General features: G+C 42.0%; 1 protein-coding gene across 1 annotated transcript in view; it reads right to left on the bottom strand.

Annotated features, from left to right (window-relative positions):
- The window catches only part of LOC117522846 (sprouty-related, EVH1 domain-containing protein 2-like), a 68,309-nt gene extending 51,134 nt beyond the window's left edge, over positions 1-17,175 (bottom strand). Inside the window, exon 1 of the mRNA XM_034184249.1 lies at positions 16,633-17,175. Within this exon, the coding sequence (XP_034040140.1) occupies positions 16,633-16,658 (26 nt within the window). The 5' untranslated portion in view covers positions 16,659-17,175. The remainder of the gene's footprint in view (positions 1-16,632) is intronic.
- Between the last annotated feature and the right edge of the window lie 243 nt (positions 17,176-17,418).

The raw sequence follows: 17,418 nt of genomic DNA, 5'->3' as shown, positions 1-17,418 counted from the left end.
TGAAAATAAACCTGATTATTTACAGGTATTATACCAAAGTGGCCCATTACTTATGCAACCCATCATCTTGGCTTTTATTACGCCCACCAAGGACGTAATAAAATCATTGGCATTTATTTATTTATTTGTCTGCCTGTTAGGATTATGTCAAAACTACTGCACGGATTTTGATGAAATTGGAGTCAGTGGCTGCAAAGAGAACCTGCACCCTCTTGGCCCTTTCTGGAATACTTTGGACACCACTGTATTAGGGCATGGAAGACTCCACTGAATATTGGAGGTGATCCAGATCCGGATTCTGGCTCAGGATTTGCTGGGAATGATCCGGATCAATATGCAGGTTCTGCAGTAGAAAGATGCATCACAAAGTAAAACCAAGATCACAAAGAGACTATTTTGTTTCAGCTTGTTAATTAAATATCAGATTGTAACATCTCGATCAGTTGGCCCATTCTGGATCAGTAAGCAATTATTGCATCGTGTTGTGGAATCCGGATCCAGGTAAAATCCGGGTTCCAATGTGAATCACATATCTTTTATTTTGAGTCCTCATCAACTCTTGGTGGATGTCAGAAATCTCAGATTGTTGTTGTATTTTAAAGAATTTATATCAAGCTGTAGAGATTTGCTTATCGTTTGAGTTTAAGGAGTATAATTTTAGGAAATGTTATTGAGAAGCCTGATTTACTTTTTGTATTTGGAATGGTATAAACAAATTGAAATATCAAGCAGCCCAATACTTTTGGAGGGCACTGTAGGTTTGTGAACAGAGGGGGAAAAAAAAAAAAAAATCTAATAAGAAATACCATGCTCTGTGACAACAGCTGCTTTGTTGTCTGCAAGAATTTGTCTCATGTTATTTTTCATTTCCACATCACCACATCAGGCTATGAAAAACATGTGAAGTTTGCAGGAGGTGCACACTTTCTTCCTGCATAAATTCCAGTTGGTGTGGAAAAAGCAAGTGGGAAGCTTTGATGGGCTCAGATGAAGCCCTACGAGAAGAAAAAGGAGAAGTTGCTTGACTGGCCAAAAAGGAGCACATTCCCATAGAAGGCCATGTTAAAATGTCCAACTTTAGAGAAGAAACACGTTTACAGCCTGGTCTATAGATGTTTCCTCCTCCATGACAGCTGTATGGAGGGAGGTGACTTTTGTCTAACTTATTTATTTCAGACGTTTTAAGCCGTTAAATGTTTACGTTCTGTATAATTGGGGACGTGGTTGCTTTGAGTGACAGCCGCTGAGCTCAACAACTCTCTGACCGTAACTTCAGTCTGCTGCAGTGGCTGCTAACTGTTGCAGAGGCTATGTCTGTTTCATTTGAAGTATTTTATTACAGTCACCTGAAATAATAGGACTTGTTATGGGGCGAAACGTCCTAACAGATCATCTAAGATGTCCCTGCTGCAATATTCATGCTGAGTGAGCCTCTGGTTGGACTTAATGATGTATGCTAATGGATTTAGCACTTTAGCAGCTATCGGTATTGTAATCCATTAAATCCCCTTTAATGTACAATTACTGAGAAAATAAGCGGCTCATAACTTTTAATCTCCACACCAAAGCAAATCATTGGGAGAACTACTGCGCAGTCCCCCAAAAAATGTAATAAACACCCAAACAGAGGTTAGCCTGTTCACTTAGGGGTGGTTTGGATTCAAAGAGGGGGCACGTTCAGGCTTCTTTTGTCACACATGCACAGTAAGGTATATCTTATATATTATATTCCAATTCTAAGGTGGAACTATGCCAGTATACAAAGGTATATCTAAAAAGGAAGCATAAAATAGGAGAGTAGAAAAGAGTAGAGCCACTTAAGTGCCTGGTCTTGAGAACCAGGGATGGTAGGTTAAAAAGCTTTTTATTCTTTACATGTGGTGATTATACTCAACTGATGTTCCTGAAATAAAAACTACATAGATTTTGTTACAATTGATCGGAACATATGTACGGAAATTAGGATTTTTTTGTCAATTATTCTTAAAAAAAAAAAAAAAAAAAACACCAGATAGGCTTATTGCTACTACAGAAGTTGAATATAAACTTGGGGTCAAGCAACATTTGGAGCCAAATTTCAAGTCTCTAGGTGCAGCGCTTCTCAAGATATGACATTTTTGATATTTTTGGCAATTTTTGAACCCAATATCTTCACTGGCTCAGTCCATATGGGTTTTTGGAACCACATGACCAAAAATTTATCCTGCTATGGTTTATTCTGTGTATATTCCATGCAAACATTTATAGATTTCCTGTTGTGTGGGCAGCTGAAGAGGAGGTACTGCTGGCCCACCACCACCAGAGGGCGCCCTGCCTGACGTGCGGGCTTCAGGCACGAGAGGGCACTGCCGCCTTTCAGGAACAGCTGGGGTGACAGCTGTCACTCATCAACTATAACAGCTGTCACCAATCTCCTGGTCATCAACCACACACACAAAAGCCGGACGACATCTCCACCTCGTCGCCGAGATATCATTTGCCTTTGGAGGTAAAACTCTCAGCCGTGTTCAGTAGGTGCTACTGGTATTGTTATTGTGTTCCTGTTTTGGAGGTGGAGGTGTCTTACCCACCATTAAGGAACTGTTGCTGCTTGTATTTGCTGGGTGTACACACACCCACACATAACTGTTTCTGCTTCCTGCCAGCAGTACCAGATCTGACGGCCGGAGACGGTGGCCACCTGGGGACTCGGAACTTGGCGGCTCCAGCATTCTCCGGGTTCAGTGGCAGTGGAAATCGTGTGGGATCCGGCTCTTCTCTGGACGGTCGTCTTCTATCCTCGAGCCTGCCCACACGTCACCTTTGTACATTTGACTCTGTCCAAATTCTGTATTTGTCTGTATTTCGTTGTGCATGCTTCACAACAGTAAAGTGTTGTATTTTTGGCTCATCTATTGTCCGTTCATTTACGCCCCCTGTTGTGGGTCCGTGTCATTACACTTTCACAACATTTCCAATTTTTTGAAATAACACCCCTCCCTACTACAGGTGATGTCACTCAGGTTTTGTCCAGTATATACACTCAACAAAAATATAAATGCAACACTTTTGGTTTTGCTCCCATTTTGTATGAGATGAACTCAAAGATCTAAAACTTTTTCCACATACACAATATCACCATTTCTCTCAAATATTGTTCACAAACCAGTCTAAATCTGTGATAGTGAGCACTTCTCCTTTGCTGAGATAATCCATCCCACCTCACAGGTGTGCCATACCAAGATGCTGATTAGACACCATGATTAGTGCACAGGTGTGCCTTAGACTGCCCACAATAAAAGGCCACTCTGAAAGGTGCAGTTTTATCACACAGCACAATGCCACAGATGTCGCAAGATTTGAGGGAGCGTGCAATTGGCATGCTGACAGCAGGAATGTCAACCACAGCTGTTGCTCGTGTATTGAATGTTCATGTCTCTACCATAAGCCGTCTCCAAAGGCGTGTCCGAGAATTTGGCAGTACATCCAACCAGCCTCACAACCGCAGACCACGTGTAACCACACCAGCCCAGGACCTCCACATCCAGCATGTTCACCTCCAAGATCGTCTGAGATCAGCCACTCGGACAGCTGCTGAAACAATTGGTTTGCATAACCAAAGAATTTCTGCACAAACTGTCAGAAACCGTCTCAGGGAAGCTCATCTGCATGCTCGTCATCCTCATCGGGGTCTCGACCTGACTCCAGTTCGTCGTAACCGACTTGAGTGGACAAATGCTCACATTCGCTGGCGTTTGGCACGTTGGAGAGGTGTTCTCTTCATGGATGATGCGAAGGAGATGTGTTGCACTGCATGAGGCAAATGGTGGTCACACCAGATACTGACTGGTATCCCCCCCCAGTAAAACAAAACTGCACCTTTCAGAGTGGCCTTTTATTGTGGGCAGTCTAAGGCACACCTGTGCACTAATCATGGTGTCTAATCAGCATCTTGATATGGCACACCTGTGAGGTGGGATGGATTATCTCAGCAAAGGAGAAGTGCTCACTATCACAGATTTAGACTGGTTTGTGAACAATATTTGAGGGAAATGGTGATATTGTGTATGTGGAAAAAGTTTTAGATCTTTGAGTTCATCTAATACAAAATGGGAGCAAAACCAAAAGTGTTGCGTTTATATTTTTGTTGAGTGTATACACAGAGTCTATGGGGAAAAAGGTGTTACCAAGGTCAGAGCATTGGAAATAATATGGAGAAAATTAGGGATGGGACGACTAGTCGTAATAGTCGACTACATCGAGCTAACATCCGACTAGTTGACTAGTTGAAAGCCATGTATTATGTTCATTTAACCCATCAAAGAATAGAGCTGCTGGAGCTGCCACCACTCCTTTCACTCAGTGAAGAAAGTGTGTGAACCTCAGCAGGTGAATTAGTCGGCTCAAACGGGTCATCTAGCACTAACAAATGAATGCAGATATTAATCTTCATGCTAATGCAGTTTTTTGTGATTTGGTGCTGATATCTGTTAAAATAAATGTCACATCTGAATTTCACCATGAAGATTTGAAACTGGCTGAATTCATTCAATGTCAAATTTAGTCGCCAACTAGTCGGGTACAGTCATTAACTAGTCGACTAATGACTTTCATAAGTCGACCCAGCCCTAGAGTACAATCCTGCACTGACAGAAGGTGTGAGTGTGTAACTATATGAAAGAACAGTGAATAATGTTAGTCAAACTAATAAAGGTGTACTGGCTATTGAAGACAAACCAGAGTTGACAGAGTTCACCGGTTGCTCCTAAAAGCCCGTTCACTGGATTGCTTTATAGTTTGTGTGATGAGGAAAACCACAGCGAATCAAAAGTCAAGCTCTTATAATCTTGCAGTCATCTGATGGTTCAAAAAAGAAAACAAGCAAACAATATTGGTCCATTGTTTTGTGTCCAGATATAAACAACTCGCACTATTATATAAAGGTTCCAGCTGGCAACCAGTGATGAGCCGCTCTGTAAAACACATGAAACACTGTGAACGCAATCTGGTCCACATGACATGAGCGTGTGTGTGTGTGTGCGAGTGAGTGGGAGCAAAAAAGGCCTAAGGGTAGAGAAGTAAAAGGTTCATTTGTGGACATGGAGCATGTCAATATTGTGTTTTCTGTACAGATGTGTGCATTTTAAGTTTGTACAAGCAGGTGCGCTTGTGCAAGAATCCATCAGCCTGCAGTCAAACAGGGAAAAAGCCTTCTTTTTTTGCCCATCTCTAAAAAAGTAGTCTTTTTTCATTCTAAAACAGCATTTGTGCAACTTTTCAGCATGTTGACATCATATAATGAGCAAAATTTCCAATGCAAAAGTACAAATATACCAGGTAAGGTGTACAAGAAAGTGATCTGTGCAGTGAGGTCAAGTCTGGGCACACCCGCTGATGTTAACCACCACACTACGGAACCACCACGGGACCAGGATGGCAACCACCCAGACAGATGCACACTGTTCCACACCCACCTCCTGAAAGTAACTGTCTATCTGCTGCTTCCATGTGAAACGTGGCTGTTCCGTTGGTGTTTTCCAGCCTCTGGGGTACTTGGTACTGAGGGACCTGGGTGCTGGATCATACCCAGAGAAACACACCACATGGCCAAAATGTCGTAGCCGACGTTCTCTCACATTCTCTCTCATCTGTCATCCAGAAGTAGCTGCTCATTTGACAAAGTCATTCCAGCAGTCTTCAAAGAGATCTGGTACTAAAGACATCCAGTCCTCACTTTAAGTCACTGATTAGCATCTGATCCTCAGAACTATACATTAAGACAGGAAGCAGCAGGTCGGTAAAGATTTGCACCTTCATTTTCCAGCTAAGGTACCGGTATCGATGTCACCAAGCACTTGACCTTGTGACTACATAAGCTCTTCCCAGATGTTTCTTGATCCCAAAGGCTGAGAACCCAGAGACTTTAACTGCCATGATTAGCGAATCTCTACACAAATTTGATAATTTCACTATAAAGAAACTTCCAGGGAATCATTGAAAGCCTGGATCTTAAAGCACCTTGACACTTGCACAAATTTGATCCCCGCACTGCTGTGCAATTCCTTGTGCCAATGCACCCCGCTTTGTCCCACTTGATGCCACGCTATATAAAATAAAGCCTGTGTCATATAATTTGGTGCCAATGATGCATTTGCTCTCAGAACTTGGCTGATGAAACCGTTCTCTCATCGCTTCCAGAATCACAGAGAAATTATCTACAGCTGCAGGTTGTCTTGTGCTCATCATGTGGTGGAGAACGCTTTTGGAATCTTGTCTCAAAGATAATTATTTATATTGTAATGGATTGGCAAAAGAGTTGCATTTTCATCCCTTCTCCTGAGTTAGATAATGTATCTGTAAAGTTATGTTTACTATAGATGTAACATCTCCTCATAATCTAATGACACGCATTGGCAGACAGTGTTTTCAAACAGGTTGTGCAATGTTCACGACAAAATTTATGCATGCCAGAAATTTTGAACATTTCAAAACGCATCCGCACACAGTTCACGCAGAGTTTACGACGTGTTTATTCATTTGCACACAATCTTGCGTGCCAGTGCGGGGATCAAATTCATGCAAGTGTCAAGGTGCCATTACTCTTGATCCACAGTGGGAGTGGGACATGTCTGAACTTGTTCAGACAGGCACATGTAAAGTAGACCTTTTGGTTATGTACAACCCCAATTCCAATGAAGTTGGGACGTTGTGTAAAATGTAAATAAAAACAGAATACAATGATTTACAAATCCTCTCCAACTTATATTCAATTGAATACACCACAAAGACAAGATATTTAATGTTCAAACTGATAAACTTTACTGTTTGTGTGCAAATATTTGCTCATTTTGAAATGGATGCCTGCAACACATTTCAAAAAAGCTGGGACAGTGGTATGTTTACCACTGTGTTACATCACCTTTCCTTCTAACAACACTCAATAAGCTTTTGGGAACATCCCAACTTCATTGGAATTGGGGTTGTACAATTTATGAAGCCTTGTTGGTAATAATGGAGTAGCTACTGGTGGGCAAAAGACCAAGATGCTGCTCTAAATGGATCACCTGGAACTTTGTTCACGCAACAAAACTTTTTAAATTTCATCTAGATAATGTATATTCCCTCTAGTATTGATCACTGGTGTTCTGTATTTATCATAAGCCATCTACGGTACAGATACAGACCTTACAGACTCATCACAGTACAATTGTATCGCTTGTCCAAAAGCTGAATTTCAGTTTCATTTTTAACTAAACTCAAATGCTTCTGCTGTGTTTAACTACTTGCACTTGTTCAAAATGTTATGTTCTTAATCTTCCAAATTCTGTAGAGAAGATATCAGTTTCTGATATCTTCAACTGAGAACCCCGACTGAAGGCTATTTAATGTAATCACTGTTATCAACTTTGGTTTTAATGCCAATTGAAAACTGATACAGTAATACCAACCATGTGGAATTTTATCATGCTTTACTGTGGAAAACCACTTCACTGTTTCACTCCTACTTGTGAAGCACATTCAGAAACACAGTTAAGTGACAGTAAATAAAAAAAATTTGTCCATCTGCATCTTCATCCACAACATCATCTGGTCAAGACCAGGCCCATTTAATAGCTATTAATTCATGTGGAGGAATTAAGCTTGTGACCAGACAGTAATGAGTTCAAGTCCCTGATTAATTTATTTTCTCTACCTGTTTATTCTAATTGGAGGGGTACTTTGTACGTATTTTCTTATATGCTTTCTAAAATGTGTACACATAAAATAAATAAATGATTTACTTTTACTGTGAGTAACTGATCCTAAGTGGCCAAGTAATTTCCTCAACTGCCAGCAAAAGTCATAAAGTCTTTTTTTTGTGTAGCCAGGACCACATCTGTGTGACTCCAGACAAAAGGTGATCTCTTTGTATCTCTGATTCATTTTTTTTTCTGCATTCAGCAAGAAAATTAGACGTAGATTTTAGTGTCACCATGGCCAAACTCAACCGAGCAACAACGTATCCCCCAGGACAATCTCCTATTGCATGTTTGACCAGCCTACCTAGGTGCCTGCCTGTGTATCTCCAGGCAGGGGGACTCTTCTTAATATCTGATTACTTTCTAATGAGTGCGCTGTTAATATTGAATGCTGAATTGCACACCACCGCAGCCATGTTGGCGCTCTAAGCTGAGCAGCACAGTCAAGGTACATCTCAGCCATTTCATGTACAAATACAGACTCACCGCCATCCTTAATTTGTGCACTCTCTGACTGGCACTCCTTTAAGTACATATTCATCAGGTGCTCAATTTAATCTTCGGAGAAGTCCCTGGTGTGAACAAATAAATCTATTTACATTACAGCAGGGATAATGGAATTTGCGTGTGTGTGTGTGTGTGTGTGTGTGTGCGTGTGTATAGCAGGCTGGAGGCGTGACATCACAATGACGACTCGACATCATGATTTAAGTTAGCAAATCAGCGACGGATGATTCATCTTCCAAATGCCCAACCTTAATGTGCAGCATTACTGGAAAGCACTTTGTGCATCTGCATCAAACAGAAAACCTTTCATATAAAAACCATTACTCCTTCTACAATCCAAAAACACCATTTGCCAAACCGACAAAGGCAAAATCATTTACTCCATGACTGGTTTTCAATTAATCAACTGTTCTGTCTCAAAAAAAAGTCAGCAAATCAATAACAATGACAACATGAACTCCAAAAGTCCAACTGTTTTCAAACTTCTGAATGTTTGGTCATGACCTTTTCCACTCTCCTCAAGTTCAACACTAAGCAACTTTATTGTGGTTTCATTATCAAATCCTGCTAACATGGAAAAATCCAAATCTGAGGAACATAACGGTCCTGCGACGGAGACACAGTGCCTCCTCGCTGCTGCGTTTGCCGGTAGGTGAATACTGTTTGTTCAGGGATGGATTATGTTTCGTTGCTACGCTGACCTTAGCTGAATGTCACAGAACATCTCCTGTCCCATACTGAGTGTGCACATGCTGATCCTGCAGCAGCACAAACCGGATCAATACTGTGAGCTGGCCTACTTCCCTCAGATGTCTACTGATTTTGACTAAACAGTATGTCAATGAAGGATTACCTAAAAAAAAAATTACCCTTATAAAATTCATTTAGGCAAAAATCAAGGTCAAATAATGAGAATTTCAACCCATTGTGGACCATATGTGAGACACACTGAGGTAGACTCCAGAACTGCCCTGACTAGTTCAGCCACAGGGCAATTATTTGGGTGAAGGTAAAGGTCACTGGAGTCAAAAGATTACTGCAGCCTTTACTGTCATCATACCAACAAGTACTTTCACCTAGTTACTCCAACTCAATTTACAATGGCACGACCCAGCTGGAATTCTCACTTAGGAAGCACGAAAAAGTCAAATATTCATATTGTATTAATAAGTACACTACTTTTTAAAAACAGATTCTAATTACTTTTCTGATCAGAGTTTTCAAAACTGTAATGTCAGCCCAAGTCACAAAATCTAAAAAGCTAATCGTCTACATCATTATAAATGTTCACAGTTATGCCACAAGCTCATCCATTAAAATTACTGTATTATATTATTACTACTATAAAATTAGTTTTGTGATATCTGCTTCCAAATCCCGTTTACACAAGCGGTGATGATCCTAACAACCTCTGCCAAAGCTAATTATAATATGATGTGCCATCGACCGGTTGACTTTTTCAAACATGGCAGCGGGTTCAAAGTTTCACAAACATCTGTCCACATTTTGAACAAATACACCTCTCAGAGGAAACTAAAACCACAACAAATTGAAGTAAGTGAGTGTGCTGCATGGTTATAATCACTGTTTTTAAATTTTGCAGAGAATGCACACAAACAGGTTTGGCAATTATTCCCGCCACAGAGTGGAAAAAGGGGTCATTCAGGAATATGTTCCATTTTATCTCCCAACAGCTCAGATCGTACTGGACAGACGCAAAACAAAACGGGATTACATGAAATTTTTCAAGTTTCTCAACTGTCTACTTGAATGAATGTGAAAATGTTTGAAGATACACACAGTCTTGACAGCGTTTCCTCCACGAGCAATTCCCCTTCCATGGCCTTGGCTTGGCGGCCACGGGGTGATACTAGTTACTAGTGACAATCTTTACAATGAAAGCATTTTAATGGCAGCTACACTCTGAATCAAGAGCTTAAAGAGAAAGAATCACTCCAGTGCTCCTGATAACATTAGCCAGCTAACAGTCAGCAGAGCTAACAGGACTAAACTAATGCTGATGCTAACCTTAGCAAGCTAAATGGAGACTAATGGGTGTAAGGTAACATGAATGATATGGCTACAAATACGAAACATTTGTGCGCAGTGGCAATCCTACACTCTTAGCACCATGACAGAACATAGTAGGGTAATTCTATGGTAATGGCATTACAAAGACAGCAAAATCCGGCCATATTTTAGCTCGCCAATATTAATGAGAAAGAATCACTCCAGTGCTCAGGCTAACATTAGCCAGCTAACAGCCAACGGGACTAAACTAATGCTGATGCTAACCTTAGCAGGCTAAACGTAGACTAATGGGTGTAAGATAACATGAATGATCAGAATCAGAATGCCTTTTATTGTCATTATACATTGGTACAATGAGTTTAGGGCCATCCAGTTGCAGTGCAATAAAATAGAATAAAAATAGTGCAAGAGTATGTATCAAAAACAAGATATAAAGAAAAATTCAACAATGTAGGAAAAATATATATACAATTGACACTAGTGCAAGGTGCAGCTAGGATATAAATATATTGCACAGAAATGTATATTGTCCATGGGTGACTGGGTTATTGCACATGGTTAAAATTGCACGAGGAGGATCAGTGCATGATAGAGTTCAATGTGGTTATGGGTTTGTGGAAGAAACTGTTTTTTAGTCTGTTTGTTTTTGTCCTTGTGAGCCTGTAGCGCCTCCCTGAGGGCATCAGGTCAAACAGGGCAGATGATATGGCTACAAGTACAAAACATTTCTGCGCAGTGGCAATCTGACACTCTTAGCACCATGTCAGAACCCAGCAGGGTAATTCTATGGTAACGGAATTACAAAGCCGTCAAAATCTGGCAATATTTTATCTTGCAAGTATAATGACAAAGAATCACTCCAGTGCTCAGGCTAACATTATCCAGCTAACAGCCAACAGGGCTAAAAGGAATAAACTAATGCTGATGCAAACCTTAGCAGGTTAATGGGTGTAAGATAACATGAATGATATGGCTACAAGTATGAAACATTTCTGCACAATGGCAATTCAATGCTTTTAGCGCCACGACAGAACCCAGTAGGGTAATTCTATGGTAACGGAATTACAAAGGCGGCAAAATCTGGCCATATTTGAGCTCCCCAGTAAAAATTTGCTGACTATAATTGTGTTACAATGGAATTGCTCAGTAGCACCATGTGGGGATTAGCAATGTATTACAGTACTACTACTTTGAGAAAATTTGTATTAAGATAAATAAATAAAATCTTTAACGATGGGAAACTTCTGTTTTTTGTGGAACTTGTTACGTTTTGAATTTTGGTAGAAATTAGCTTGTGGCATGGTGGAAATTCTTCAAGACATGTCGTAACCACAAAAACGAAGATTACTACATGGATAATCCCCGCTGAGCACAGTTGGGTTAGCAGTAGTACAACCCCTGGCAAAAATTATGGAATCACCAGCCTCGGAGGATGTTCATTCATTTGTTTAATTTTGTAGAAAAAAAGCAGATCACAGACATGACACAAAACTAAAGTCATTTCAAATGGCAACTTTCTGGCTTTAAGAAACACTATAAGAAATCAGGAAAAAAAATTGTGGCAGTCAGTAACGGTTACTTTTTTAGACCACCACCTCTGGCTTTTATAACAGCTTGCAGTCTCTGAGGCATGGACTTAATGAGTGACAAACAGTACTCTTCATCAATCTGGCTTCAACTTTCTCTGATTGCTGTTGCCAGATCAGCTTTGCAGGTTGGAGCCTTGTCATGGACCATTTTCTTCAACTTCCACCAAAGATTTTCAATTGGATCCGGACTATTTGCAGGCCATGACATTGACCCTATGTGTCTTTTTGCATGGAATGTTTTCACAGTTTTTGCTCTATGGCAAGATGCATTATCATCTTGAAAAATGATTTCATCATCCCCAAACATCCTTTCAATTGATGGGATAAGAAAAGTGTCCAAAATATCAACGTAAACTTGTGCATTTATTGATGATGTAATGACAGCCATCTCCCCAGTGCCTTTACCTGACATGCAGCCCCATATCATCAATGACTGTGGAAATTTACATGTTCTCTTCAGGCAGTCATCTTTATAAATCTCATTGGAACGGCACCAAACAAAAGTTCCAGCATCATCACCTTGCCCAATGCAGATTCGAGATTCATCACTGAATATGACTTTCATCCAGTCATCCACAGTCCACGATTGCTTTTCCTTAGCCCATTGTAACCTTGTTTTTTCTGTTTAGGGATTAATGATGGCTTTCGTTTAGCTTTTCTGTATGTAAATCCCATTTCCTTTAGGCGGTCACAGACGTTGACTCCAGTTTCCTCCCATTCGTTCCTCATTTGTTTTGTTGTGCATTTTCGATTTTTGAGACATATTGCTTTAAGTTTTCTGTCTTGACACTTTGATGTCTTCCTTGGTCTACCAGTATGTTTGCCTTTAACAACCTTCCCATGTTGTTTGTATTTGGTCCAGAGTTCAGACACAGCTGACTGTGAACAACCAACATCTTTTGCAACATTGTGTGATGATTTACCCTCTTTTAAGAGTTTGATAATCCTCTCCTTTGTTTCAATTGACATCTCTCATGTTGGAGCCATGATTCATGTCAGTCCACTTGGTGCAACAGCTCTCCAAGGTGTGATCACTCCTTTTTAGATGCAGACCAACGAGCAGGTCTGATTTGATGCAGGTGTTAGTTTTGGGGATGAAAATTTACAGGGTGATTCCATAATTTATTCCTCAGAATTGAGTGATTCCATATTTTTTTCCCTCTGCTTGGTCTAAAAAAGTAACCCTTACTGACTGTCACAATTATTTTTCCTGATTTCTTATAGTGTTTCTTAAAGCCAGAAAGTTGCCATTTGAAATGACTTTAGTTTTGTGTCATGTCTGTGATCTGCTTTTTTCTACAAAATTAAACAACTGAATGAACATCCTCCGAGGCCGGTGATTCCATAATTTTTGCCAGAGGTTGTACTACTACAATAACACTGTTAATACTAGTGACTTCTGTCATTCAAATTCCATCAACAAAATTCTATATTACAGAACTGCCACATGGAAAAAAAGGGCAATTATACGATTTGGTAAGAAAAAATGTGAGGCATTAATGCCTGAAAGCCAGCACTTTTAGCAGTCACATGACACACATAAGATTTTACTAGCTTGGTCACCTTTGTAGCTCTCACTTTGGATTGCAGTCAACCATTTAATTCAGTGTGATTCTTGCAGGGAAATGGCATAAAAATTTCAGGAAACAATTCTTTATGTTGGTTTTGCTTCAGCCACATGGCAACTCTCGGACATCTTTGCTTGTTGAATGAAATGGGGAAAAATGTCCCCGGTGAAAATGGCAAAAACTCCAAGCTGCTGCTAACAGATGGTGTTTTAGCGCGTAAAGAAACTCAGAGCTACTACCAACTTCTCCTGCTGTTTTTTTCTTCCTGTTTCAGGCATCTTATTTTTCTTCGTTGGTTTTTAATGGCAGTTGGCAGATCATTTTATTGGTGCATTATCGCCACCTACTGGATTGGAGTTTCAAAGTGAGTGGGAGAAGGGGCTTTAGACATAAAGCTTGGATTGTCAGCCTATTTGTTGTCTGTTTTATTGTGTGACAACAATAGTAAGTCCCTTCGGCTGCTCCCTTGTTTGCACTCAGGGTCGCCACAGCAAATCCAAGGTTGATCTGCACTGTTGAATAGGCACATGTTTTACGCCGGATGCTCTTCCTGACACAACTCCACATTACATGGAGAAATGTGGCAGGGGTGGGATTTGAACCTGCAACCATCTGCACTGAAACCAAGCGCATTAACCACTTGGCCACCACCCCCTTGTGTGACAATAATACATTTGCAATAAAATATTAATTACTGCGTATGAAAATGATAAATGGACTGCATTTATATAGCGCTTTTCCATCTGCATCAGACGCTCAAAGCGCTTTACAATTATGCCTCACATTCACCCCGATGTCAGGGTGCTGCCATACAAGGCACTCACTACACACCGGGAGCAATAGGGGATTAAAGGCCTTGCCCAAGGGCCTTTGATCTTCTGGACTCAAGCCCAACACCTTAACCACTAGACCATCACCTCCCACAGACCAACCTGTTGTTGGTAGGCAGACTGTAAGACTCTAACCTAGTTTGAAGGTATCAAAAATTGTAAACCGCCCAACTCTATGTCAAAGGGTGAAAAGAATGAAGATAAAAAAAATTCCCATAACAACAATGCAGAATCAGACTTAACAAATCCCTCCCACTCACCATAGAAGAAAATGTTCTTATATTTAATGTGGGTAGCCAAGAAAAGCACAAACCTTATGTCACACGTTTTTTAACATCCCAGTTAGTAAGGCAACATAAAAGTACTCATGATTGTAAGAGTCTCTCTACACATGTGCTAATAATTAGTGATCTCTGATGTATTTTATTCCTCTCACTCTGAGCGTTAGCAGATGCATTTCAGGAAAACGTTTCACTCGGCATTCGCACACTAGTGCAACGTGCTTATTAGCAAAACAGAAACATCCCAATGACTGACAGACAGAGGGAAACGAACCTTCTCCGTCCGAAAATGAAGCTGCTGAGCTGCCGTTCAAAAGTGACGGCTCAGATCAGACGTCATCTCAGACAGGAGATGACACACTTCACCCCGAAACTCTTAACTTTTTCAGAGTGTCGAGACAACCTGCAGGTGTATATGATTTCTCTCTGATTCTGGGAGTGATTAGAGAATGGTTTCATCAGCCAAGTTCTGAGAGCAAATGCATCATTGGCTATGAAACGATTATTTTATATAACGTGGTGCCCAGTGGGACAAAGTGGGATGCATTAGCACGATGAATTGCGCGACAGTGTGGGGATCGATTTCATGCAAGTGTCAAGGTGCCTTTAATTCCAGAAGGGCCCATGGCAGTGTCTCTCCACCTCCCCAGCACTCCTACCCAAGGTGCCAGTTGGGAGCTTGGTTGCGTTTGAGAAGCGAACCCAGATTGCTGGTGGCCTAGTCCAAAGTGTAAACCAGTGCAACACCACCTCCCCACCTATACTTGACTCTGTGGGTGTGTCTCACAGACCAAGTTGTCCAGATTTGGATTTCTGTGTCACAGAAACCCAAAATGAGTTGTTTTAGCCCCAAATATAGGTGCCAGAGTTTGTACATACACGGCCATCGAGTTGTGGGATATTCAGTGTGTTTAACATTAATCTACAACTATCCTCATCAACTTTAATAGATTTTTGTACATTCTGACCCTTTTAATGCGTGCCTCACGTCACATAGTGTGATTGGCAGAGCACGCATGAATGGGGACACTTCTGAATGAGCGTGGCACAAACATCCCCTCCGGTGCCCTCTGCCCTTCCAACCTAGACACAGACTCGGTGCAGCTGGGCCAAGCTGGAAGCCAACAATTTAAAAATATCCTGGCACATATAGCTGACAAAATAAGACACGGAATGGCCTCGTGCGCGCTCCGGACTGTCGTGTCCGGCTCCGGCGGTCTCCTCGTGACTGTTTCCACCGCAGTATTTTTCTTCAAAAATGTTCCTCTTGGAGGCCTGTCGGTGCCGTATAAACAGGTCTGTGGGCCTACACGTCGGTAGGCAGCATTTACGAGACACGACAGCGCCGATCGGACCGTCTGCCAGACACAATCCGGCGCCTTCACCTTTGATCCGCAGGATCAAACGGAAAAGTCGTCGTTTGTAATGGCTTTTCTCCCTTTTTATGAATGGAGCGCGGTCTCCTATGCAAATGAGGCCGATTGAGAAAGAGATGGCGGATAGGGCATATCGGATATCTCATATCCTGTGAGACTTCCCCCTTCTCTTGCACGCGAACGCGCACAGGAGGCCGAATCGCGTCCACAGACGCGGTCTTTATTTGACATTTTTTCGGCTTATTACGCACGGACGAACCGCGCAGGAGTCGAACGCTCGGCTCACCCAAAAAAAAAAAAAAAAAAATGCAACTTGGGGGCGAGTTTGGTGAAGTTGCGGTGCAACAGGGCCTTGCGCCTTCGCTTCAGATCCTTTCAGAAAATGTTTCCGATCCACCCACGCGTTACTCCCCTCCTCCTCCTCCTCCTCCCACCTTCTTCTGCATTCAACAGAAAGACTCCACACCAAACCACGGGGCCCTTAAAAAAAAAGAAGCTCAAGCTCTCCTGTCAACAGCAGCATCAAGCACCAAAAAAAAAAAAAAAAAAAAAAAACCCACGTCGATTGGACGCATTTCTCCGCGAAAAAAAGCGCATTTTCCCGTCCACGGGGAAAATGCGCTTTTTTCCCCTCTACGCTACACATTCCACCTAGTTTCCCCCCCCCCCCCCTCCAACTTGTAGCAGCATTGACTGGAGGAAAAACCGAGCGATCAGAGTTTGATTACTTACTCGTTTGGGTGTGTTTCTTCTATCATTTTCTCGTTTCACCTCAGGTAATGTGCGCCAGCGGTTGCATACTTTTCGCTCGTCATTCTTTCTCCGATTCCGCATATAATCCCTCCTTTGCGCCTTTATGTGCGCCCGTCGGCTCTCGTCTGGCGCTGCCTCCGTCTCCTGCGCGTCTCCTCTCCGCCGGATCGCAGATGCCTCCTCTTGGCAACTTTAACGCCCCATCGCCGTCGGTTGGGTAGGTGGATCGGGTCGGTAGGTAACGCAGCCTGCAGACAATGTAGTCGCCTTTTAATCCGCCTCTCCTTCTTCTCCCTCTCCCTCTCTGCTCTCTCTCCCTCTCTTCTCCCCCTCCCCAAATGCGCACGCTCCCGGTTTTTAATGTTACTTATTTATTTTTTAAAGTCCCGAGGTGCATATTTTCACTGACGGCTCCGGTTCCAGTTGTGCGTAAAAACGGGGAAAAAAAAAGAAGAGCGCGTCGTCGCTGTTTGTTACCGAGGGGTGGCCCCGCTAGAGCCCCATCTCTCTCTACTCCATGTTGGATTGCAGGCGACCAAACAGCTCCACAGCGACGCCGGGGGAGGAGGGAGGAGGAGGAGGGAGGAGGAGGAGGAGGAGGGAGGAGGAGGAGGAGGAGGGAGGAGGGCGGAAGCGATGACGTAGGTCAACACTTTGGTTGAGGGCCCATTATGGCCCCTGATAAATGACCTCTTTACGCAGGGATCTTTGATTACAAGTCTGGACATGTCAACGTATGAATATCTACATAATAGATTAGAATTC

This window comes from Thalassophryne amazonica, chromosome 13 (assembly GCF_902500255.1).
Source record: "Thalassophryne amazonica chromosome 13, fThaAma1.1, whole genome shotgun sequence".
NCBI classification, from domain to species: Eukaryota; Metazoa; Chordata; class Actinopteri; order Batrachoidiformes; family Batrachoididae; genus Thalassophryne; species Thalassophryne amazonica.
This window is presented reverse-complemented; position numbering and strand designations above follow the sequence as displayed.